This window comes from Canis lupus, chromosome 25 (assembly GCF_003254725.2).
Source record: "Canis lupus dingo isolate Sandy chromosome 25, ASM325472v2, whole genome shotgun sequence".
In the NCBI taxonomy this organism is placed as follows: domain Eukaryota; kingdom Metazoa; phylum Chordata; class Mammalia; order Carnivora; family Canidae; genus Canis; species Canis lupus.
Window position 1 is genome coordinate 95,994 of NC_064267.1, and position 26,839 is coordinate 122,832.

General features: G+C 40.4%; 2 protein-coding genes across 15 annotated transcripts in view; one reads left to right on the forward strand and one right to left on the reverse strand.

Moving 5' to 3' along the window:
• Positions 1–26,839, reverse strand: part of CKAP2 (cytoskeleton associated protein 2) — a 55,684-nt gene that overhangs the window by 22,279 nt on the left and 6,566 nt on the right. For 2 of the 4 annotated variants that reach the window (XM_049100813.1, XM_049100812.1), the window contains exon 2: positions 21,540–21,611. In XM_049100813.1, coding sequence (XP_048956770.1) covers positions 21,540–21,576 — 37 coding nt within the window. In that variant the 5' untranslated portion in view covers positions 21,577–21,611. Of the gene's footprint in view, positions 1–9,245; positions 9,374–21,539; positions 21,612–26,839 lie in introns of those variants that run through there. The other 2 variants (XM_049100817.1, XM_049100816.1) reach the window with 1 other exon arrangement.
• The window catches only part of VPS36 (vacuolar protein sorting 36 homolog), a 44,213-nt gene that overhangs the window by 6,208 nt on the left and 11,166 nt on the right, over positions 1–26,839 (forward strand). For 2 of the 11 annotated variants that reach the window (XM_035717830.2, XM_035717819.2), the window contains exons 1-6: positions 8,320–8,492; positions 15,060–15,128; positions 16,994–17,064; positions 20,112–20,226; positions 21,260–21,349; positions 22,094–22,180. In XM_035717830.2, the coding sequence (XP_035573723.1) occupies positions 8,397–8,492; positions 15,060–15,128; positions 16,994–17,064; positions 20,112–20,226; positions 21,260–21,349; positions 22,094–22,180 (528 nt within the window). In that variant the 5' untranslated portion in view covers positions 8,320–8,396. Of the gene's footprint in view, positions 1–8,318; positions 8,493–8,720; positions 8,863–9,236; positions 9,371–9,416; positions 9,528–15,059; positions 15,129–15,232; positions 15,319–16,993; positions 17,065–20,111; positions 20,227–21,259; positions 21,350–22,093; positions 22,181–26,839 lie in introns of those variants that run through there. The other 9 variants (XM_049100820.1, XM_025462375.3, XM_035717837.2 and 6 more) reach the window with 9 other exon arrangements.

Below are 26,839 nucleotides of genomic sequence, written 5' to 3' on the forward strand. Positions count from 1 at the left end.
TTTCTGCAACTTCATTATTAATGTATAGAAATGCAACTGATTTCTGTGCATTAATTTTATATCCTGCAACTTTACTGAATTCATTTATTCCAATAGTTTTTGGGTGGAGTCTTTATGGTTTTCTGTGTATAGTATCACATCTGTAAATTGTTTTTCTTTTTTTTAAATAAGATTTTATTTATCTATTCATGAGAGGCAGAGAGGCAGAGACACAGGCAGAGGGAGAAGCAGGCTCCATGCAGGGAGCCTGATGTGGGACTCGATCCTGGGACTCCAGGATCAGGCCCTGGACCCCAGGCAGGCGCTAAACTGCTGAGCCACCCAGGGATCCCCTGAAAATTGTTTTTAATCCCCGAAACTACTCAAACTTTCATCTGAGAGTACTTTGTTCTATCAATCTCATTTTATAGCTATCAAGATGAGCAATTTCTCATGTTCACTTTTCATTACCTCTTCTCTTAGAAAAGGAGAATTAGGGGATCCCTGGGTGACTCAGCGGTTTGGCGCCTGCCTTTGGCCCTGGGCGGGATCCTGGAGTCCCAGGATCCAGTCCTGCGTCGGGCTCTTGGCCTGTGTCTCTGCCTCTCTCTCTCTCTCTCTGTCTATTATGAATAAATAAATAAATAAAAAATAAATAAATAAATAAATAAATAGATAAATAAATAAAAAGAAAGAAAGAAAGAAAGAAAAGGAGAATTAGTGATGTTGAAACTCCTTTCTTTTTCAATGAGGATGGCAGTGTTCCCCAGAGGCAAAAACACATCATGCTTATTCAGCATCACTATTTATTAGGGAAATGCAAATCAAAACCACAATGAGCTGTTGCCTCTCACTGGTTAGACTGGCTATTATTTAAAAAAAAAAAAATGTTGGAGCAGATGTGGGAAAAGGGAACCTTCATGCACTGTTGGTGGGAATGTAAATTGATGCAGTCACTGTGGAAAACAATATGAATATTTCTCAAAACATTAAGAATAATACTACCATATGACTCAGCTATTCCACTTCTGGGTATTTATCCAAAGAATATGAAAACACTAAATCAAAAAGATATATCACCCTTATGTTGATTGCAGCATTGTTTACAATAGCCAAGATATGGGAGCAACCTAAGTGCCCATTGATAGACAAATGAATAAAGCAGCATTGTGTACACACACACACACCCCAGTGGAATGCTAGTAAGCTATATAAAGGATTGCAATTTAGCTATTTGCAAAAACATGAATGGATGAACTTGAGGGTGTTATGTTTAGTGAAGTGAGTCAGGAGGAGAAAGACAAAAAAAAAAAAATGACTTCACTCATATGTGGAATCTAAAAAGAAAACAAAACAAATGAGAAAAGAAAAGAAAAACTTATAGACACAAAGAATAGATTGGTGGTTACCAGAGGGCAGAGGGTTGGGAGGGATCAAATGGACGAAGGGTGTCAAATGTATGGTGGTGGATGATAACTAGACTTTCAGAGGTGATCACTTTGTAATGAATACAGATTTTATATAATGTTATACACCTAAAGCATATATTACATACCAATTTTACTTCAATTTAAAAATAAAACAGGGATCCCTGGGTGGCGCAGCAGTTTGGCGCCTGCCTTTGGCCCAGGGTGCGATTCTGGAGACCCGGGGCCGAGTCCCACGTCGGGCTCCTGGTGCATGGAGCCTGCTTCTCCCTCTGTCTATGTTTCTGCCTCTCTCTCTCTCTCTCTCTCTCTCTCTGTATCTCTCATGAATAAATAAATAAAATCCTTAAAAAAAAAAAAGTCGTATTTAGAAGGGGAACATAATGCTGGCAGAAAAACAAAACTCACATATCAAGCTTTTCTTCTGTCTCTAGCTTTCTTCTCATATCTTTACTCTGGTTTTGGTCTCAAGGTTTATGAGCTATGCTGTATAAGATACTTAACTCAAAAGGTTTATAACCTGGTGTGTGTGTGTGTGTGTGTCCGTGTGTGGCTTTGGTCATGAAATTGCATTCTAGGATGTTCTCCCACAGTTCACATGAAACAGGGGATCCTGTACTATTTTCCCTACATGTAGTGGAATACCAGGTCATGGAACCCAACCATGTATACTTTTATTATCTCTGATCTTCTTAGGGAGCTGACTGTGGTGGATAGTTTTTTTTTTTTTTTTTTTTTAATGGAAACTGGGAGCTTCTCGATCCAGGTTAGGAAATACAATCCCTTAGTTTCCTTATCTGTTTTTTTTTTTAATTTTTATTTATTTATGATAGAGAGAGAGAGAGGCAGAGACACAGGCAGAGGGAGAAGCAGGCTCCATGCACCGGGAGCCCGATGTGGGATTCGATCCTGGGTCTCCAGGATCGCGCCCTGGGCCAAAGGCAGGCGCCAAACCGCTGCGCCACCCAGGGATCCCTGTGGTGGATAGTTTTAATCTTGATTGTTGCATTCTGAGTGAAAGAGGATCTTTTTCTTGGCCCTTCTGGCTTCTGAGTTTTCTTTCTCCTTGACTCTCATCTTTGGAGACTTCTCCTAAGTCAGGGATCTAGGAACTGACAGCCCTGTTCATTGGATTTCAACATCTTTTAGTTAGATGCTATGATGGTTAATCTTATATATCAACCTGAGTGGATCACAGAGTGCCCAGATATTTTGTCAGATATTATTCAGGATGTTTCTGTGATGGTGTTTTGGGTGAGTTGACATTATTTTTTTTAAGATTTTATTTATTTATACATGAGAGACACAGAGAGGCAGAGACATAGACAGAAGCAGGCTCCCTGTGGGGAGCCCAATGTCGGACTCGATCCCAAGACCCTGGGATCTTGACCTGAGCCAAAGGCAGATGCTCAACTGCTGAGCCACCCAGGCATCCCTGAAGTTGACATTTAAATTGGCAGACTCTGAGTACAGCAGATTGTCCCTTATAATGTGGGTGGGCCTCATCCAATCAGTTGAAGGCCTGGACAGAACAAAAAGCTGACTCTCCCCACTCCTAGCAAGAAAAATTCTGCAACAGATGGCTTTCAGACTCAAAGTGGAACATCTGCTCTTCTTAGTTCTCCAGATCAATGGCCTGATGGCCTTTGGACTTGAACTATAGCCTTAGCTCTCCTGGGTCTCCAGCCTGCCTGCCAGTCTTGCAGATTTTGGACTTGCCAGCATCCATCCATAATAGCACAAGCTAATTCTTTATTCTGTTTCTTTCTCTGGAGAACTCTAACTAATAAAGATGCCCTGTTCTCATTCTTTGATGATTTATCAGGCAGGTACTCTGGCCTACTCCATTCTCATATCTTGATATGTCTGAGACACATGGCCTTTCTCCTTGCCCAGCCTGGAAAGAGAAAACCCTTGTACAAGTGTCTATCCTAGCAGCTGTCATATGTCAGGCTTCAAATTGTGGGCACCTCAAGGACAAAAAGCATTCCTTCTTTTCATATCCATAATGCCCACCATATCAATCATCGCAAGGTCCAAGAATTTGGACCATTGCAAGGTCTGCACAATTCTCCATCAGACTAGGACACTTAGCTTACATGATATTAGTTAGTTTCAATAGGAGAAAAGACAAAAAAAAATCATAAATAATCTAATACTAAAAAATCAGGGAATGACAGTAAATGATCACATGTAATGATATATTACCATGATTAAAATGTCAAATAATGTTTAGTACTTTGAGATATTTTCAGGATATTAAATGAAAAATACAAAAATACCAAGAGAAGGGTCAGAAATAGACCAGAATACACAAGGATTTTAGAACATGATAAAGGTGGCAATTTATTTTTTTATTTTTTATTTTTTTAAAGATTTTATTTATTTATTCATGATAGTCACAGAGAGAGAGAGAGAGGGGCAGAGACACAGGCAGAGAGAGAAGCAGGCTCCATGCATCGGAAGCCCGACGTGGGATTCGATCCCGGGTCTCCAGGATCGCGCCCTGGGCCAAAGGCAGGCGCCAAACCGCTGCGCCACCCAGGGATCCCAAAGGTGGCAATTTAATTCAGTGGAGAAAAGATGGTTTCTGTTCATTGGAAAGAGTCTTCTCTTTCTTATAGAACCTGTGCTACAGATCAGTGACTCCATGATTAGGGGAAATGCAGAGCCCTGAGAGTAGAGAGGGAAGGAGAGACTTCCCTCCACTCTTCTGCCACATGGGCAGGCATGCAGCTTTGGTACTTGAAAGACTGGGACAAGAGTGAGGTAAGTGGCCTCACACACATGGCCTGGTCTCATTCACCTTGGCCTAATTCTGGCTTGTTGATCTTGTCTTTATTTAAAATGATATTTTATTTATCATGGATTTTTTGGAATTAATTTTGGATTTTTAAAAACATACTGCTTTATTTTACCAAAATAAAAAGTTTTTGGACAGCAAAGTAAACCAACAACAGCACTAAAAGGCAACCTACTGAATGGGAGAACATATTTGCAAAGGATACAGCCATTAAGGGGTTAATATTCAACATATGTAAAGAACTTATAGAACTCAACCCCTCAAAACCAAACAATCCAATTAAAATGGGCAGAGGACCTAAATTGACATTTTTCCAAAGAAGACATGCAGATGGCCAACAGATACATGAGAAGATGCTCAACATCACTAAACATTAGGGAACTGCAAATTAAGACCACATGAGATATCACTTTATACCTTTCAGAATGGCTAAGTTAAAAAAGATGAGAAAAAATAAGTGTTTGTGAGGATGTGGAGAAAAAGGAACCCTTGTGCAATTTGGTGGAAAAGCAAACCAGCAGCTTCTCTTGCCAGCAGCATCATGGAGGAGTTGAACAGTGCCTGTTCAATAAATATCCAATAAATATTTTTTGAATACTTATTGAATGAGTGAGTAGAGTGAGAACCAAGAGCCCTGTCTTGAAGTGACTCAGAAGAGATGTTCTCAACTTACCTCCTTGCCTACGGGTCCTTGTGAGATTTTAATAGGCAGCCTTACATAGGCACTGTGAGATTTCACGTACACGGATACTGAAAGGCAAAAGTGACTATAAGACACTTAAGGAGACAGTGGCTTAAAGCAGAAGGAACAAGAGAAATTAGAATAGGGCACCTCTGTGGAGGGTGTACTCAGGGATGTCATAGAAGAAAACTTTATTAAAAATAAAATGAGGGCAGCCCCAGTGGCGCAGCAGTTTAGCGCCGCCTGCAGCCCAGGGTGTGATCCTGGAGACCCAGGATCGAGTCCCACATCAGGCTCCTTGCATGGAGCCCGCTTCTCCCTCTGCCTGTGTCTCTGCCTCTCTCTCTCTCTCTCTGTGTCTCTCATGAATAAATAAATAAAAATCTTTAAAAAATAAAAAATAAAATGAGAACTCTACGTAGATGTCATTGGAACAGTCACTCAGGTGTTTCTGGAACTAAAACATTATTCTAGGGATGCTTAGGTGGCTCAGTGCTTGAACATCTTCCTTTGGCTCAGGGCGTGATCCCGGGGTCCTGGGATCAAGTCCCACCTCAGGCTCCCCACAAGGAGGCTGCTTCTCCCTCTGCCTGTGTCTCTGTTTCTCTCTCTGTCTCTCATGAATAAATAAAATCTTTTAAAGAAAATAAAATAAATTATTCTAGAACTTAAAAGAATTCCCAATTTAAAAATTCAACAGAAGACTTGGAAAAGTGAATGGTCACTGTGAAAAACACAAATTCAGCCCCCCAATATATAGAAATGAATATGGTAGGAGAAAAAGTAGGGGTCATGGGAGACAGTTATGACGGGCTTAAAATAAATAATCAAAGGTCCCAAAGGGGCAAAAAAAAAAAAAAACCCAAACAACACATAGACCAGAAATAATAATCAAAATAATAATAGAAGAATATCTTTCTGAAGAAGACAGCAACTCGAGTCTTCAAATTGAAAAGCGTCATTATGTCACAGGCAGGAAAATGAGGAGGGATATACACCCAGAATCTCTGACCTGATAGAATTTCTGAACTTCAAGGATAATGAGAAAATCTTATAGGTTCCAGGCAGACAGAACAGATCACTTACAAAGGCAGAGGTAGTCTAGTGTTGGACTTGCTTAGACCCTTCCCTTCCCAATCCATGACCAGGCAAAACTACGTGCCTAATTAAATCCATAGCTTTCCTACTCTCCAATTTGGTTTTGCCTCTGAATGGGGCTGGATATTGCTCCTCTGACTTCACTTTAATTGCATGTGGGGGCGGGGGGGCGGTGGTGGCGCCTGGATGGCCCAGTGGTTGAGCGTCTGCCTTTGGCCCAGGGTGTAACCCCGGGGTCCAGGGATTGAGTCCTGCATGGGGCTCCCCATAGGGAGCCTGCTTCTCCCTCTGCCTCTGTCTCTGCCGCTTGTGTCTTCCATGAATAAATAAAATTTTTAAAAAATTACACATCGGGAAACTTCAAGCAGGCCAGGCAATCAGTATCCTAGTGTGTTCATAACTCCTCACACCTCTCTCTTCTTCTAGTCTTGCTTCCTCCTCTGAGAAAACCAAAGCAGTTCCAGAGAATGTTTGCAGATTCCCATCACAAAAATTCATCTGCCTCACATACTCTGCTCTCCTCTGATAATAGCCACATCTCTGACCCTCTCTTGTGCATTCTCTCAGCTTCTCAAGGACATCACTCAAGCAGGTCTCCCCTCACTCTCACTGCTATCAGTACTCAAACATACTATTTTTTTTTCCACCTGGAAAACAAATCAACAAGCAACCCAAACTCCCTGTTGACCTCACTTCCCCTTCCTGTTACCAGCCTATTTCTTTGGTCTCCTTTGCAGCAAAGTTCTCAAAGGAGTTGTCTATGTTCCCTACCTACAATTCCTCTCTTTCTCTTTTAAAACTGCTCCATTCAGACTTGTCCCGCCCCCCAGTCCCCCCAACCCCGCCCCCCCCAATTGCAGGCACTCTTGTCAAGGCTGCCAAATAACTCCACGTGGTAAAAGCAGTGAGCCATATTCAGTCCCATGGACTTGACCCGTGGGCAGAATTTTACACCGGCTTTTTCCTTCTCCCTGATATACCGGGTTTTCTTAGCTTCCAGGACACCATTCTCTCCTGGTTGTCCTATCTCACTAGTGCTCCTTCTCTGTCTTCTTTGCTGTGCCTTTTCTTCTCCTTACTTGTGTTAATCTGGTCTAAATTAATAATCTTATCCTCTTAATGGAGGCTGTCCAACCTCACAGAGTGTTAGGCATTATTCGGGACAAGATTTTCCTTTGACTGGGGCACCTGGATGGCTCTGTTGCTAGAGCATCTGACTTTTAATCACAGGGTTGTGAGTTAAAGCCCCATGTTGGGGCTACTTTAAAAAATTTTTTTCTTTTGATTAAAAAGTATTGAGAAATAGCCTCATCAGTAAATGAATCAAAAAATAAAATCTCTGTCAAGTAGCAAAAATAACAAAAATGATAATGTCTAATATAGACACAACTATTTGGCCTTGGAAAAAGATCAATCTGCAGGTGGCACTGCATCCTTGTTAAGTTCCCAATATGTAGCAAGCTGCCTAAAATGTGTGCAAACTCTTTAAAGCAGTAATTCTATTTTGGGAAGACACTCTAAGAAAATAATCCTTAAAGGCCCAAAAATATATCAGTTGTACAAGTACTACTATAGGTGTTCCATTTATAATGTAAACTGTGTAAATGAGAGAGGCAGTGACAGAAGCCCAGCAGGTGGTAGCAGCATCCATGGACCAGTTTGTGGCACAGAAAAATTATGGAAGATCTGTATAGTAAATTCATGAGGTCCGTGTTGATATTGAAAATGTTTAAACGACAATGATCTTAATGGGGAAGAAAGAGGGGCACAAGATAATACTTTTTTTAAAAGATTTTGTTTATTCATGAGAGACACAGAAAGGCAGAGACAGAGGCAGAGGCGGCGCGAGAAGTAGGGTCTCTGAGGGGAGTCCGATGTGGGACTTGATCCCAGTACCCCGGGATCACGCCCTGAGCGGAAGGCGGACGGTAAACTACTGAGCCACCCATGTACTTTCATATTGATTGCAGCTGTATAAAAAACAACGATAAAACTTTAATTGAAAAGAAAAGTCACAGTGTCAATAGCTACAACCTTTAATGAACGTGGCGACACGCTGGGCATCGACAAGGAAACGGCACACCTGTGCAGGAATAATGCTCAGTAAGGAGGTCCAGGCTGTGGCCCGGCGGCCCCCAAAGTCCCCGCCGCCCTCAACCCGTAAGCTTCAGGCTGCGCATCCGAGCCCAAGTTGGACAAAGGACGGGTGGACGCTCCCGCCGAGCCCCAGGCCGCCCGCCCGCCAGGTGGCGCTCCCCGCAGGCCCCCGGGTCCTGGGCCGCCTCCCCGCCCGGCCTCCGCCCCGCCGCCCGCCGGCCGCCAGGGGGTGCCGCAGGCTGCGCGGCGCTCGGCTCGCCGCCCCGGAGCGCCCGCGCGGGCGAGCGGCGAGGCCGGCCGGGCGGCTGCCATGGACCGTTTCGTGTGGACCAGCGGCCTCCTGGAGATTAACGAGACCCTGGTGATCCAGCAGCGCGGGGTGCGCATCTACGACGGCGAGGAGAAGGTAGGGGGCGGGCTCCGCACGGCGCACGGCCTGGCCGCCCGTTGGGCCTCCATCCGGCGCACGGTCCCCACCCCGCGGGGCTCGGGAGCGGCGGCGACGGCGGACCTGCGGCCGGGTGCCTGCGCCTCGGGCCCGGGGTCGGGCGTGGGGACGGCGGGCCGCGCCCCCCTCCCCCCCAGTGACACCGCCGTGACCCGGGGTGCGGCGGGCGCGCCCTGCGGGGGTTTCCGAGAAGCGTGTCCGGGTCTCACCGGGACGCCTTTCTTGAGGCTCTTCCCCCGCCCCGCACCCTCGCCTTCTTTTTTTTTTTTTTTTTCTGGAATGACTTTGGAAGGGAGTCGAGCGTTCGTTTTGTGAGGGAAGCGATGTGGTAGGTCGTGCTCGTCCTCCAGGCACCGCAGGGAGGGGACGCGCTGGCCGGCGGAGGCGCTCGGGAGTGCGCGGGGCGGACTCGACCCACCGCGACCAGCGACCGCGCGGAGCCGCCTCCCTCAGCTGAGGCCGCGCCCCGCGGGCAGATGCGCGCCCCCGAGGCTCGGGCCGGGCCGGGGCGGGGCGGGAGGCCCCGAAGACCGGGGGCCGAGGTCCCAAGGACCCTCCTCAGCGTCCCGGCGAAGCCAGGGGCAGGGGGAAGCAGGGAGGTGCCCCGTGCAGGAGAAGCAGGTGCCCTGGCGGTTGGTGCGAGGTGGACCTGGCCCTGAACAGACCGGCGGGCATTGGCCGCAGCTGTTCTCCAAAGCAGTCAGGCCTTACCTCCTGGAAGAGTCTGGCCCTTCGCTCCTCGGGGCCAGTGGTCCGCAGGCCTCCAGGGAAGGAGTTGGGTTCTGTGCACGCCGAGGGGGGCTTGGGTCGGCCAGGAAGGAGCGCACGAGCCTGAGGCGAGTCAGCCGTTGAGACCGCTGGAGGGCTGTGGGAAAACTACTAACCCCTTCTGGGTGAAACGTTTAAGTTGGAATCAGAAGAATGCTAAAAACCCGCTTGTTCACCAGCATTTTTAGTTTCCAGAAGTTTTCACTTGCTATCTCTTCTTCATGGGTTTGTTAATGAAACTTGTCTCTGTACTTTTGCGTTTGTTCCTTGAGGCATAGCTTTTCCTGGTCGGTGCCTGCAGAAGCTTGAGACTTCCTTCCTCCTAGGTCACGGAGGACAGGGGTCACCCAGCTATCTAGGGGCACAGTTGATGTGACATAGGACCCAGGTGTTCTGCCTCCCTGAGGGTATTTTCCGTGTACCCTGTTGCCTCCATGACCAAGACAAGGTCTTTTTCTTAAAATAACTTGCTTAGATTTACTCCATTTCCTGCCTCAGCACTTTTATGAACTTGACCTCAAATTAGGTTTGCATCTTTTGGTCGGAGTGACTAGCTAAACGTTTTTCTGACAAGCTAAATGTTTGAACATTTCAAACACCTTCGAACTTTTGTAAATGGGAAGCATAATCAAATTCCCCTCTTTCAGCTGGTTTGATTATGCCTCCCTCTCAGAATTGAATGCTGAGAATCATAGATTGGCCTTCAAAGACTCCCTAAAGACAATCCCCTGCTGGAAGTCACACTTCTGCGGGATCCCACACTACTTTTAGCGGACAAGTAGATGTAGTTATCAGAGGATTAATCAAAAGGTATTGGGAAAAATTTAGTTAAGACACTTTGATCTACTGAAGAATTCTTTCTTTTTTTATTTATTCACAGAGACACACACACACACACACACACACACACACACACACACACAGAGAGACACAGGCAGAGGGAGAAGCAGGCACCATTACAGAGAGCCTGACGTGGGACTCCATCCAGGGTCTCCAGGATCACGCCCTGGGCTGCAGGCGGCGCTAAACCGCTGCGCCACCGCCACCGGGGCTGCCCTACTGAAGAATTCTTAACTGTGGTAAAAGCTGAGGGTAGTGAGGGAGGGATGCAGGTGTCCTGAAATTGAAGCAGAATTCAGACAAGCCTGCTGAGCTGCATCTAATGGTCACTGGCTGAGCTGTCCCCTGTGTGGCTGAGGGCTCGGCTGATTCCTCGGGGAAAGCTCCATATCCTGGCTTCTTCCATCTGCTGGAAGGCTTCCAGACTTTACCTGAAGATTCTGGGAATCTCTTATCAGCCTCCAGATGTGATCAAGTCCTCTTTCAGTATCTTTCACTGGCTCCCTTGGTCTAGGGCATTCCAGTCCAGTCTACTTAGCCTTCATGGCTTTGCATCCCAACACATTCCTCAGGCAAGTGTGCATATGGCTGTCTACTAGACAGGTGGACGCCCCTGGAGGGCAGAAAGTGTGCCTTACTTGTTCATGTATCTTTTGGCTCATTGTGGGTGTAAAATACATTAAAAAAAAAAAAAAAAGACTTGAATAATTTGAGCACCTACTATGTGCCAGGAGCTTTACATATAACCTCATTTAATCCTCTCTGGACATATGAGATACTTTATGGATGAGAAAATAACTCTTAGTGACTTGCTGGGGACCTGGGTGGCTCAGCCATTGAGCGCCTGCCTTTGGCTCAGGGCATGATCCCAGGGTCCGGGATCGAGTCCCACATCGGGCTTCCCGCAGGGAGCCTGCTTCTCCCTCTGCCTGTGTCTGCATCTCTCTCTGTGTCTCTCATAAACAAATAAATAAAATCTTAAAAAAAAAAAAGAGAGAAAACTGTGACCTGAGGTCACACACGTAGTATTGGGTGGAACCACGGTACTGCTTTTCCCACTGCCCAAACACCCACGTGTCTCATGAGAATAAATGTGTGCTTGCTTGTTTCTACAGGCATAGTTTTCATGGGCCCCTTATGGCTGGATAGTATGTTGTTTTCTTAAGCAGCATAGACAGGTCATTTGTTTAAATCCACAGAAGCTTCTATAGCCTCAGCTAATTTAAAAATAAAATGAAAGCAGGTTAGTAATGTATAATAAAGTTGTTAGGTTGGCAGCATATTCCAGGAGACTTAGAAAACGTCTATTTTCTTTCATCTAGCTCTTTCACTTTTAGGAATTTACCCTTGAGAAATAATCAGAGATACATAAAAATATAATGAATGAGGATGCTCATCTCAGCATTTATATATATATATTCTACATTATTACATAGAGAGAAAATTGGGAGCAATCTGAATGTCCACCAAAGGGTTTAGTTAATTAAATATGACAGGCCTTAATCAACATGAGGGCTTGCTAATGAAGGGCCACCAATTGAAAAACAGCAAGTTATAAAACTATAAATATGATGACTTCATTTTATTTAAACATTATTTACACATGCACACATATGTATGCATATGTATATATGTGTGTGGGTATATACACATACACTCTGGCTGGTATGATTATGAGTGATTTCATTTTCTTTTTTAGACTTAAATTTTTTCCCAAATTTTCTGTGTATTATTATAAAATAATAATTTCTGTTATAAAACAGAAAAATGCTAAATAATAAAACAGGGTAAGAGCTTATCCAGCACATGTCTACATTAGATCAACCTTTAAGTAGTTAAAATTATTCTAGCTCTGAGTGGCAGGAGTAAACCAGCCTAAACTTGTCTATCAGGTTTAGCTCATAATCCCTTGGAATCCCTGAAGGGAAGTATTACACAATTTCTTGACTTAAAGCAGCAGCATTTTATGTTTGCACATTGTTAATTAACATAGCAATGGAATATACTCTGCCTTCAGCTTTAAGTTCACACCCCTATGCTGGAATTTCGGTAAAAGAAAGTGCATTTTCTTAATCAGAACTGTTATGCTGTAATGTAACATGTACTCTCAAGTTGATAAAATATTTGTTTTTTGTAAAGGGGAAATCTTACTCATTGACAAAAAAGAGGTTTTTAAAGTCTCAAAAGCTCAATTAATTTGGTTTTGCTATAAACATTTGAAGCCAGACTGAATCAAGTGCCAGGAGTATGTATGTTTTACTTCTGATTTTTTATTATTATTATTTTTATTTTTTTAAAGATTTTATTTATTTATTCATGAGAGACACACAGAGAGAGGCAGAGACACAGGCAGAGGGAAAAGCAGGCTCAATGCAGGGAACCTGATGTGGGACTCAATCCTGGGACTCCAGGATCATGCCCTGGGCCGAAGGCAGGTGCTAAACCGCTGAGCCACTCACGGATCCCCTTTACTTCCAATTTTGTAGAAAACATGGAATTCATCAAGTGTTTTCTCTGAGGTGTTGAAATAGTTTTGTGGAATGATCTCTTAACAGAGTTTTTTAGACTAGATAGTTCATTAGGTCTCTTATCACTAAAGCTTATAACCATATTGATGATTACTAACATATTGCTACTACAGTCATACCTTGCTCTTAAAAAAATTTTTTTAAAATTCATATTAAAACTGTACTGCTTATCGATTATACAAAGAGTTTTTCTGACAGAAACAGTATTTCTGTGTATGTTTGACTTAACAAAAAATTTATACACACTCCAGATTACAGGAAATTGTTATATATGTTTCTAACAATTTTTAAATTTTTTTACTAAACAAATAATAAAGTTGTTAAATATGGACAAGCCAAAAGAAGAAACTTGAAATAATAGTAATCCTGCTACCCATAAACAGTTACTCTTGGCACATTCTCTATGTGTTTGTGGCTGTGTGTATAATCATGCTATGTAAACTACTTTGAAACCTACTTTTGAATTTGTTAATATCATGAGTATCTTGTAATATATTAAATCTCAATTTGCATACTTAATTAAATTTATGATTATTTTTACTTAAGAATGAAATATAACAATGTTCTAATTGGTTATTCATGTGATAGACATTTGTAACCACATTCTTTTATTTATTTATTTATTTTTAACCACATTATTTTAAATTCCAAAGGATTATTTCTGATAAACTGGACCCTAGTGATAATGCTTTCCTTTGAAGTCATTCTCTTTTAATTAAAGGATTTTTAAATTTTGAGTGTAGTTGACACACAATGTTCTATTAGTTTGGGGCGATTTGACTGGTTTATGTACTATGCTGGGTTCACCACAACTGTAGCCACCACCTGTCCTAATGTGAATCTGGTATCATTGATCATATTCCTTTTGTTCCCATGACATTCCTTCTGTAACTGGAAGCCCTTAAATCTCACTCCCCTTCACCCATCTTGCACGCACCTTCTCTTCCCTCTCTGAATTTGTCTTGCAAGGTAGCCTTAAAATGGGACCAACTTTTAACTTTTGAAATAACTAATTACTCCTTAGAAAAGGATACAAGTAAGTCCTACCATAGGACAAATTCTACTTCCTAGTAATTAGAGTTAATAGAAGCTTCCAATATATTTCTTGATCTTAACGCAAATGAAGGGATTTGATATCTTATCTCTTGGGTTTCAGCTCTAAAATTTGCTTATTTTATATAATTTTCAATGCATAGTAATAAATGATGAGGATTAAGGGTTTGGTCCTAAAGACATAGATGGCATTTTTTGTGTGTGTGATTGTATTATAGTTTTTTAAAATATTTTTTATTTTTTAAAGATAGCTTTCTTTTCTTTAAAGATTTTATTCATTCATTCATTCATTCATTCATTCATGAGAGACACAGAGAGAAGGCAGAGACATAGGCAGAGGGAGAAGCAGGCTCCTCGCAGAGAGCCTAATGTGGGACTCGATCCCAGGGATCATGCCCTGAGCCGAAGGCAGACGCTCAACTACTGAGCCACCCAGGCGTCCCTAAAAATAATTTTTACACTTTATTACATTTTTATTTTGAGTAGGTGACATGATCCCATGACAAAAGTCCCCAAAGCCCAAAAAGTCTACAGTTAAAATCTCCGTTTCACCTTTGTCTCTTTGTCACTCAGTAACCCCTTAGAGGCTACCAGGGCATCATTCTGGAGAACTGTGCATATGTATCATGCATAGATATTTGTATAAAGTAGATTGTATTTCCTTTTTTAAAATGCAAATTTGTAATAATACTATGCATACAAAGTTCTGAATCTTGCTTTTTTCTTTTCACTTAATCTATGTGGAGAATTTACCATATTTCATCAATTCTAAATGCCCATTCTCACCCCTTCACTCCACATTTTAACAACTGAATCAGAATGCATATATCTCACAATGTATTTTGGGGTATATGGAGATTATCTATCCAATTACATTCTATGTGATATGCTGTAAAGTTGCTTGCTTTTGTCCGCTGACTCTTGTAGAATTCTATGATAGTCCATATAGTTCTTCCTCATTCTTTTTTAACGTCTGTATGGATTCCACAGTATGAGTGTATCATACTTGACTTAACCACTAGCCTGTTTTTACACATCTAGGTTGTTTGCGATTTTTTTTCATAATTTTATTAAGGCTGTACATATATGTGTGTGCGGGACTTGATCCCGGGGATCACGCCCTGAGCCGAAGGCAGACGCTCAACTACTGAACCATACACACACACAAGACATATATGGCTTATGAAGTGTGTAGCATTGTTTCTCCTTAATTTGTGGTAAGCCTAATTCTCAAATGTTTTTACGATTAACTTACTATTGTGTAATTCATGAGGAAGACAATCTGAACCACATTGATATACATCATTAATGTTTTGTGATGACCTTCTCTTTCTAGATAAAATTTGATGCTGGCACCCTCCTTCTCAGTACACACCGACTAATTTGGAGAGATCAGAAAAACCATGTAAGATAAAGGTTTTTTTTTTAATCTGTTCTAGGTTTTAAATCACTGAGGTCCCTTATCTCTTTCTTTCTTAACTAAAAAATGTAATAAATTTCCATTTTCAGAATGTTAAAAGAACGTGTCTCATGTGATCTCTCTGAATGGAGTACAGATAGAGGACTTCGGGGTTGTCCCACATTTGCTGAATAGAGTGAGAATCATGGTCACTCCTGTTTGTTTGTTTTTTTTTTAAAGATTTTATTATTCATGAGAGACAGAGAAAGGCAGAGACACAGGCAGAGGGAGAAGCAGGCTCCATGCAGGGAGCCCGATGTGGGACTCCATCCTGGGTCTCCAGGATCAGGCCCTGGGCTGAAGGCAGTGCTAAACCGCTGAGCCACCCGGGCTGCTCTCACTCCTGTTTTTAAACCCTAGTGAGAATATACCCTATACCTGAATGTTTTATGTGTAATGGGAACAACAACAAACCATTTGTTGTCAGGGATCCTCAGAGTAACCTGATTCTGAAAATCTGAAGGATAGGTCTGCAGGGGAGTACATGCTTTTACCTAGGTATTGAGAAGAATAGCCTCTAAGTCACTCAGCAAGAGGAGAAAACTCCTTGTTTTTTCATTTCTAGGAAGAGAGAACAAGTTTATATATAAAGCTATTTTTATTCCAAAGAGCTTAACTTCAAAGTGTATGTGTATGTAAATTTCAGTGTTGCCAAGTAAAATAAACAATCTATTTTATTTTCATAATTGCTGCACCCTTCACCATGAAATTTTAATTTTATAGGCAAACTATATACTGTACTGAGGCTCTTTGGTTTTTTGTTGTTGTGTGTTTTTTTTTAAATATTTTATTTAATAGAGAGCACAAGCAGGGGGAAGGGCAGGGAGAAAAGGAGAAGCAGACTCCCTGATGAGCAGGGAGCCCACGGAACTTGATCCCAGGTCCCTGGGATCATGTGACCTGTGCTGAGGGCAAATGCTTAATCGACTGAGCCACCTAAGTGCCCCTGTACTGAGGCTTTTTGAAAGGCCACTAATTATTGCAAAATCTGACTCTCTTTGGCCCCCAAGAATCAGTCTGTGTTCCCTTAGTGGTGGTATTATCCTCGTTGGTAATACATACCTACACCTATTAATGGTGTCTAATTCTTTTAAAAGAAGTATACATTTAGGAAAGAAGTCTTTGTTGGAAGGATAGGTATCCTTAAAACATTTATAAATTAATCTTAGTATAATTTTTTTGATTATCGTATAAAGAGACTAATTTAGAAACCCTTAGACCTATTAAATGCCAGTCATTTATAATAACTTAAAAATAAATGTGCTAATAAAGGGAACCTATATCAGTATTTTCTGTTAAACATGGTGAATGAAATACAGAAAATTTAAAAAGAAATCACCTGTATAGCACACTCCTTAAAGTTGTTTTGATTTACCTGTTCTGTTCTTTTTTTGGTTTGGTAGTTACAGTGGCTTTTAAACCTCTTATGTTGGGACGCCTGGGTGGCTCAACGTTTGAGCATTTGCCTTCAGCTCAGGTCGTGATCCCGTTGCCCCGGGATCGAGTCCCACATCGGGCTCCCTGCCTGCTTCTCCTTCTGTCTCTGCCTCTCTCTGTGTCTCTCGTGAATAAATAAATAAAATCTTTAAAAAAATAAACCTCTTCTGTTTTTCTATGCAGCTAAATGCCACCGCAGTACTGTTTTCATTCCATTTTTCCTTCAGCTTATTTAAGGAATAAAGTCATTTTATGATTTTTAAAATTGTTTTATTATTAAGTACCTCAAAAGTATACGACACTCTTAAATACTATAAAACCAAGGTTTCTGACAAAGAGTCTTATGAATCCTGTTTTGTGTGGTTTCCTTCTAGGAGTGCTGCATGGCCATTCTTCTTTCCCAAATTGTGTTCATTGAAGAACAGGCAGCTGGAATTGGAAAAAGGTGAGGTGTCTACAGTGCAGTCTTGATTCACAAAAATGTTCCAGTCAAGCTGTCATTATTAACTCAGTAGATTTACTGCTGTGCCATGACTGCCTGTTTGTGAGTGAATCTAATGATTGTACAATTAGATTGTAATAATCTAAACTATTATTTATAATCATTAGTCAGGAGCTCCCCTAAGAGGACGTTTCCTACATTAAACTCAGGGATAAATGGAAGTCATTCTTACAGCACAAATCAAGCATTAAGGTTTGCTATAGTATCCTTGGGTCAAAATAAATAAATGTTGGGCAGCTGTCATTGCATGTATTTCCAGAGACCTTCGCTTTGATGTGTCTGTGTATCTAGTACTTAAAATCAGAAGTGATTCATCTGAGAAAAATGACTGACTTTACTCCTATTTCTAGTTGATCATTAATTTTCTACACGTTGACTTTTTCAGGTATCAGTGTTAAATAGAGTATCATGATAGTTATTGTCCAAATTGGGATGTTTATAGTAGTAACAGGAGGCACTGTTTTTTATTTTATTTTTAAGATTTATTTATTTGAGAGAGAGAATGGGTGCACTCACATGTGTAGGGGGACGGGCAGAGGCAGAGAGTCTATCAAGCTGACTTCCCACTGGGCTTGGAGCCCAGTGTAGAGCTAGGACTCAGCGTTTGATCCCATGACCCCTGAGATCGTGACCTGAGCTGAAACCAAGAGTCTGGTGTTTAACCAGCTGAGCCACCCAGGTGCCATGGGGGTGCTGTTTATAATTGGACCAAGGAAGCATAAAATGAGACAGTTTTAAGCAAACCAGGATATGTGATCACCCTCGTTTAAAGCCACATGTTAAAATATTTCTTTTAATCAAGTATGTTAAAAATTCTGGCTTTATATTTTAAGTACATTTAATTGAGGGCAACTTATGAACAAATATTGCTGATCAGATTTTTTTTTTCCATGTGGGCCCATTTTGAACTTTAATATAGTTATTTCAGTAGAGGTGAAACAAATGTTGAACTTCCCTGGAAATGCAATGCATGCCTTAATCAGAATGTTGTAGGTAGCATGAAAGATTGCTTATTTAACATAAAAGAAACTGATGTTTTAAAAAGATTAATAAAGGCTTAGGTGTTTAGAGGAGACTATTTCTCCAGTTTCTGTTTTTCCTCTTGTCACTTTTTTCCATCTTACTAAGTTCTTTTTTTTCTAAATGGAGGTTCAGTTAGAAATAATATTGTATGAGTTTCAGGTGTATAACATAATGATTTGATATTTGTGTATATTACCTTAAGTTCTACAAAGTAAAACTGGAAGGTGCTCCAGATCATTTGAATTTTCTTCTGCTGTGTCCCAAGGAAACCTAAATTGTATGACAAAAATTATATAAAATATTTACCTTCCCACTAGTGTCTTATTTTTAAACATCTCCAGTGAGGAAGAATTTAATAATGTATCAGGTTAATTTTTCTCAAATATTCTCTTTAGTTCTCAGCAATTACCATATTTCATTGATTCAGAGTTGCACATATAGTATCACCTTTTAACTTGTCCCAACCCAAGATGCTTCTTTGATTGGGGAGTTTTTAAACTTGAAATATGGTAATCCAATCACCTGCAAAAGAATATATTTAAAAACTGGCCTGGATCATTTATGCTGACTTTGGGATTTTTAAACTTCATTTTGTATTGTAATCTTTAGTTCTTCATTGAGTTTCCTTTGACAAAATCTGATAGTAGGGCCCAGGCTTCTCAGTTTTAAAAATCAGTTGGGTACTGCTTTGCTTGTTCACCTTAGCCTAATTGTCGTATTTTGTTGCCCTCCTTGACAGTTCATTTCAAACAGTCCTGTTACTGTGCTTGCATAGTTTATTTGCTCACCTCATTTAAAGAAGTTCACCACAAAGGAATAGGTGAAGAAGCCTTACAAGTCTGGCCCCAGTTTAATAACCAAAGCATTTATTACACTGAGGAGGCCCCACACATGGTATTTCAATTTGACAGTGACATTTGGGCAGTCATAGGGGCCTAAACAAAATAGAGCAATAAATGGATGAATCTATAATGTGATCATAAAGAAAAAGCTCTAAGCTGCGTATCCAAAGTATTTTGATTGAGGTTTTTGGTTTTGCTAATTTTGGAAGAAGATTATTTATTGAACAGGTGTTTGGGGGGAGGAAGAGGAAAGGGGCTTATGAAACTGAACAAATATAGTGGTATTTTTAATAGCACAGAAGATAATGGTAGTCATAGAGATTTTGGTAGTTTGTGTTTCCAGAGCAGCAGTATTTTGAGAATTCTTTTTGCTGTTGGATTATCTTCTAGATCATGCTATTGATTGAGCAGCATTTTCCAAAAATGATACTGTAGAATGTTAGTTTTAGATGGTGTTTTAATAAAATGTCAGTTGGCCAGTTTTGCACAGATAAGTTTTCATAGTTTGTTTTTATTTTTTTTTATTTTTATTTTTTTTAAAGATTTTATTTATTTATTCATGATAGTTACACAGAGAGAGACAGAGAGGCAGATACACAGGCAGAGGGAGAAGCAGGCTCCATGCAGGGAGCCCGACGTGGGATTCGATCCCAGGCCTCCAGGATCATGCCCCGAGCCAAAGGCAGGCGCCAAACCGCTGCGCCACCCAGGGATCCCCATAGTTTGTTTTTAAATGAGTAGAGTAGTATGCTTTGGCAGAAATTATAGGTCCCCTGGTAACCTCAGGGATGACTCTGTACATGGAAAGCCCTAATCATAAACCAAAATAATGAACTATCCCAAATTTTGAAAACTCATTTTGAACTTATTTTTTGAAACCACAGTTTTAAATAATCTATAGAGCTAGTAACTTGAACTTTTTGGATCATAGTTTAGAAGTTGTAAGTAGAGGTATTTTTGAAAGATTCATTAATACTGAATTAATACAGAGTTTAAAAGGATTCCTTTCAGGATGTCCTTTGTTTATACATGAGTTTTAAAAGTGAATTGAGATATATTAAAGGTTATGAAAATAGAATTAGTGATTCTTAAAAGGTAATTAAATTCACTACATTTATACTTCAGTGCCAAAATAGTGGTTCATCTTCACCCACCTCCATCCAACAAAGAACCTGGTCCGTTCCAGAGTAGTAAGAACTCCTACATCAAACTATCCTTCAAAGAACATGGCCAGATTGAGGTAGGAAGCATATCCTCGTTTTTGTTTTTGTTGTTCTTTGTTAATATGCTGTAAATTGATATTGTACAACATACCAGGTTTCACCATATTTTTCAATAAAATTTTTATGATATCTTAAGCCTTATCAGTAGAAAATATGAAGTTTAAGTTTTGGGAACAGGAAACAGGAGGGTGTGGTCCCAAGGAAAAAGCAGAAGCTAGAAATACAGTAAGTCATGCCATTAGGCTACTAGTAAATTTTTCAGTGGCTTAGTTAAAGAGGCAGAGTATAATGCAGTGAAATGTGACACTATCTCAGTATCTAATAGCTCACCAGCCTTAAGTCAGGAAGTCTTTCTTCCTTGACGCCACACAAATCTAATCACTTATGTACTTAGTCCATCGTATGATAGTTTACACGTTCTGATTAGTAAGTCGCTGTATAAGTATTCTTCAGATATTTACAAGTGTGTTTATTTCCCCATTGATACCCTAAATTATTTACGTGGGTTTTTTATATGGCACTTCACCCAGTGCTCTTCACACAGTAGGCGCTAAGCAAATATAAGTGACTAACTGAAGTCATTTTCACTGTAGTTAAACAATGTAGTTGATTTTTTTGTGAGTGTAGGGATGTTTTGGCCTTAATTTCTGGCTTCACGTTTTCACCAGACAAAATATTCTCTGCTTCCTTCATGAATAATGGTTGTATATTTTTCTTGGCACTGTATCTGTTTCGCTATAGATTGAAAACAATCCACGTATGTGGGATTGTTTAAAGTAAGTCTATTTATTCAATGTCATTCATCTCTTTGTTGAGAATAGCTCAGTTTATATAGAAGGTCAGTTTCTTTCTTTTTTTTTTTCCCCCTTTGTGCTTTCTGAAGCTGATCCAAGAAAAGAACTTCCTTTGGTTTCTTTTGATGTCCCTGAGAGTTCTAGGTTTGTTGCAAGATGACTGAACAGACCTTTTCAACTAAAGAAATGTTAAGGAATGATTTGTATGAGGATACTGTAACCTGACTGACTCATTTAAAGTGTGTGTGGACCACAGTTTTACAGGCGTTTATCTGAGGAAATGACACAGAGAAGATGGGAGAATATGCCAGTTTCCCAGTCATTGCAAACAAATAGAGGACCCCAGGTATTGTTGCAACTGTTTCTTAATAGTTATTTTCCGTTCTGTACTTGTATCTTCATTAAGGGAAAAGATTTCTGTGATTATAGAACTTGCCAGAAACGATGATGATATTCTGATTAAAGATTTATTTTCATAGAACCTAATTTAGTGCTCTGCAGATAGTAGACACTTAGCAAAAATAATGACTACTCACCAGAGTCATTCTTGGGGTGGTAGATGTTAGATTCCATTCACTGCATTCTGTCCTTTATAATCATTGTGGCATCTGAGAGAACAGACAGTGTCTCTGAGTGATGTTTTCAGGCCAGTCTAAATTAACCACCAACTATAGATAGGTACTCAAATGTGTGAAAGTAGTTTGTATAATAACTATCAAATACCAAGATTTTAACTACAATTTCTTACATGTTTGAAACCCTATTAAATATCTGATACAAAAAAAAAATGTTTTTAAATCTGATAGAAGTATAATAGCTTGCCAAAGAACAGATACGAATTTAATTTATAACTAAAATACAGAGTAAAATATGCCAGTTAATGTATGTTCAATTTTTCTTAAAATAATGATTTGAAGATCATTATGTATGACGAGAAACTGACATATTTTGAAAGGAAACTAGATGTAATCATATGCTGGTTTTCTTTGGTTCTTTGTCAGTCCCTTTCTGCCATTGAAAAAACATTGTGGTGGGCTGCAAAAGAGTGTGTCCTTCCTATTTTGTATGTTGTGTTTTCTACTTTTTTCAGCCAGGAAGAATAAGAGCTGTAGGAATTGTAGGCATCGAAAGGAAATTGGAAGAAAAAAGGAAAGAAACTGACAAAAACATTTCTGAGGTAACTCATACATAAGTTCCAGTCAGCTGTCCTTTTTAGCCATTTGTGTTTATTCTTTTGGAGGTAGCTGTGACTCATTCCACTCTGTGTATTGGAATATATTTAGTTTGCCTGAAGCCATGGTCTCTTATTCTGGGTCATCTTCAGGTTGGCATAATTTAGCCAAAACATGTTTTAAAAACCTTTTCCAAAATGAAATGAAAATGAAATGTTTTCTGTGATGTTAGAAAACATCATGGGAGGGATCCCTGGGTGGCGCAGCGGTTTGGCGCCTGCCTTTGGCCCAGGGCGCGATCCTGGAGACCCGGGATCGAATCCCACATCGGGCTCCCGGTGCATGGAGCCTGCTTCTCCCTCTGCCTATGTCTCTGCCTCTCTCTCTTTCTCTCTCTGTGACTATCATAAATAAATAAAAATTAAAAAAAAAAAGAAAGAAAGAAAACATCATGGGTTGTTTTGTGTAAATTTTAAAGTCTAGATGGAGTTGATTGGAGAATACTCCTAATGAATTCAGGGTCCTTTGTATAATTATCTTGGATGTTTGGTTAACTTAGTTGAGGGGAAAATGCTGTTCTGTGGCTGTTAACCTGGCCAGACATCATTGACCGCTCAGGAACCAGACATAGACACAGTAAGAGAGGCACAGATCAGCCCATTCCTTCCACTAGGAGAACAGCCTTGAACATGTACATCACAGTGTTTCTGCAACTTCATCATAGCTGAGGAAATGCAAGTGGAAGGAAAAGAAGTCTAGTTAAGAAAAGCAGTTATGGATGTTAGATTCTGCAGTCAGCTACTACATCGGAACATGTCATTGGTTTTCCTATGTTTATATAGAAGTGGTCCTGGACTTTTTTTGAAATGACTCTAAAGTAATTCTTCAGTTTTTAATAATACCTTGGAAGTCAAATTCCATTGACTAGTGCTGTTCAACAACTAGTGCTGTTGATATACATTCAAAGATGTATATCAATCAAATAAAATCTAAGCTGCAAATGGTTATGAGATATCTGTATTAATGAAGGTTCTCCAGAGAAACAACCAATGGGAGATAAAAAGATATCGGTATCAATCTCTTTCTCTATATTGATATCTAATATAAGAAATTGACTCGTGATTGTAGGGACTGTAAAGTCCCACAATCTGCTACCTACAAGCTAGTGACCCAGGAAAGCTGGTGATAGAATTCCTAATTTGGGTCTGAAGGCCTGAGAACCAGGAGCGCTGATGGTTTAGGTCCAGTCCAAGGGCTGGGTAAGACTGCTGTCTTGGCTGCAGCAGTCAAAGCGTGAGTTCTCCGTTCCTCCAACCTTTTATTCCATGAGGCCTCGGCTTATTGAATGTTGCCCACTCGCAGTGAGGAGGGCAGTTCTGTGTCTGTCTACCAATTCAAAGGCTAACCTCACATGGGAATACCCTCACGGACACATCAATAAAGTTTGATCAAAAACCTGGGTACCTCATGATCTAGTCTAGTCAGTACATAGAATTAACCATTATAGTACCAATTCTGGGCCCACTAGATTGAAAATATAGATTATCATTGAGAGACCAAGGTCATTTGACCTATTCAATACCCACAGCCTAGATTTTACTGATCTCAAATTTATGGTTAAGTTGTATATGTTCCTCAGCTCTATGTATTTCCTGCAAATTGGCAGCTGGATCCAGAGGCTTGATCAAATTGTGTTTGATCCCTTTGGTGAGACTAGCAGTGATGCTATGTTTTTTCCTAAGAAGGCACATCATGTCTTTGTTGATGAGGGCAGCAGTTATTCATGTTCATTGCATAGATCTCCTGGTTCATTGGTGGTTACAAATGGTGATAGTCTAGGATTTATTTTTTATTAGTTGGAATACTTTTTGAAGTGATGCTTCCTTTCATCTATTATTTGGCTACTCAGTGATAATAGTTCATACAGGGAAGGCAAGATGAGTACCATTTTCTTTATCAAGATGATAAATTGATTCCTTATCATCCTCCAATGGCAACTGATTAGAGGTTTTTTACATATTATTATGAATTTATAGATTTTAATATATTTGATGGATTTCAGTCAGTTGCAATTATTATCCTGTTTAAAGCTCACATTGTCCCATCTACAGTCAGTGGGAGCCTCTTCAGATTGGCTCCTGAGTGCTTTTAATGTGACCTGGCACCTGGCAGACTTTGATAGCTTCCTTACTATTTGGTGTGACAATAGTTCCAGGACCATCTTGTACATTTCCTGCCCCAGATCTGGAATCAGCCATTACCTAAGAAGTCGCTGTTTTTCCTAGATGCCCAAAGGCTCCCCACTAACCTTTTAAAATAAAGCCCAGTAATTTTACTAGAATATGTTGAAGAGTTAGTCACTCTGGATTGTTATTCTCAGGTACCCAGTATGCTCTCAGTATTTGGTTCTAGAAATTGTTTCTTTTAACTTAGGGAGTTTTTTCAATTGTATAATTTTTAATAATTGCTTTGATTTTTTTCTTCTTCTGAGATTCCTATTAGCTGTATATTGCAGCTCTGTTGCCTAGTCCCTTTGCAACTTTCAAACCCTTTTTATCTTTAATTTCTTTTTTATTAGGAAATTTTCCTCTTTAATCTGTTGTTTCTTTTAAGATATATCTGTTGTGTTTATTCATTCTTGTGTTCTAATACAGTCTTTATTTCTGAAATGATTTTTTTAAAAGTTCTTTCCTGAATCATGTCACTTCATTTCTAATTTATTTTGTCAGTTTATGGCTTGTGTCATTTTATTAACATCTTTTAGCTCATATTGAAATAAAAGGTTAAATTTTGATCTGATCCGTGAACATGTCTTTCCGATTTGCCTTTGTTGTCTAAAATGTTATTCTCCTTATTTTCTTTTTTTGCATGATAACTTTGTGTGGCATTTGACCTTGATACTTTGCTGTTGCTATTTTTCATGTGAAATGAGTTTTCCTGAACTTTCAGAGGAAGGCCTGGTCTAGGGTAGTTTGTCTTACTCCCCACAGCTCACTCTTCTGCTGGTGGCTTGCTCTCTGATTTCCTGGCCCTATGCTCTTACCCTGTTCTTATCTGGGCCTTTTTTTTCCCCCTTCCTCTCTTCTTATTCCTATCTTGCTCAGTTTTTGACTCCTGTGTTAGAGGTTTCTCCGTAGTGTAGGATCCCCTCCTGGAAGGGAAGCCTGGAAGGCCAGCGCTTCCCAAGGAGCCCTCCTCACACCCACCATTTACTGAAGTGGGCGGAACCATCCCCGTTTTAGTTATGTCCTCACATTGGTCAGACTTCCTGTGGGCTCCTTTGGGGTTCACTTGCCCTGTTGCTTCCCTTTTCTTTCTCTTGCCTAGATGCCGATAGCATGCAGGTAGTAGATACCGATAGATCTTGTGTCCCTGCGTGCTCCTATCTTGAGGTTCTTTATTGCTATCTTGTCACTTAGTTTTATAGTATATCCTGCCCATGGATTTTTGGTTTTGAGATCTAGTTGCCTTGTTTTTATGTTGGGATTTGAAGAGATTCAAAGATTTTGCTGCCACAACTTCCATCTTTCCAGCATCTTTAAATTCATAAAATTCCAGCATTTTGGTAGTAAAGGGGTTCTTATTATCCAGAGAAGTAATCATCTCAGAGCTAGTGACTAGATTCAGAAGCCAGATTATGAGAGCTCTGGTCTCCTGATTTCAGACCACATGTAGTTCCTACTACAGTATGGCCACTCTCCTTGCCATTTGGAAGGTACTGTCACTATCCTTTTCTAGTGACATTTGCATCATTTTACGTGACAGTTTTGGAGATGGCATGGCGCAGTGAACTAATTTTGAATTATTAGTATTTTTCTGAGTGGTGCCATATTAATTTGGTGTTCAAAATTACATTTTTCTTAATTTATGAAATGCCATTCTGTTTTAATATAATTTTCATGGAGTTGCATAGTCCAGAGGATTCAACTCAATCATCATGCTCTCTCACACAGGTCAGTGATTTATTTAGCAGGTGGTTCCTGCTCCCTGCTTTGTACAAACCCTGCATCAGATAGAGGTTTTAGATATGACAGCGCACCAGATAGGCAGGCAAACAGGCATTCCCTGCAGTGGGAGAGATACCGTGTTAGAGAAAACAGTGCCTGCAACAGGAACGCATTACATGGCCTCTGACTTCTTTGGGGGTCAGGGAAGGCTTGTTAGTGCATGTAATGGAATTGAGGCCTGAAAGTTTAGCAGGTGCTAACAAATGACTTGTAGGGATAAGAGGATCCAGGTAGAAGGAACAGAATACGTAATGGTAGAGAATCAAGAAAACTGAAATGGAGTAGGGTGCCTGGGTGCTCAGTCAGTTAAGCATCCAACTCTTGGTTTTGGCTCATGTCATGATCTCAGGGTGGTGGCATTGAGCCCCACGTTGGGCTCAGGGCTGAACATGGAGTCTCTACCTCTCCCTCTGCCCCTCCCCTGCGCATACATGCACACTCTCACTCTCTCTCTGGAAAAAAAAAAAAAAAAAAAGAAAGAAAGAAAAGAAAAAGCTGAAACAAAATTAAAGAATATATTAATAGTTACTGAAGCTAATAACCAAAAAATGGAGTGGAAATTTGACTGTGGACATGGTAGAAGGATAGATAGTTCTATAAACTGGCAGATAAAATAATAGATTGAGCAAATGCATCTATTTTGCATTTATACATATG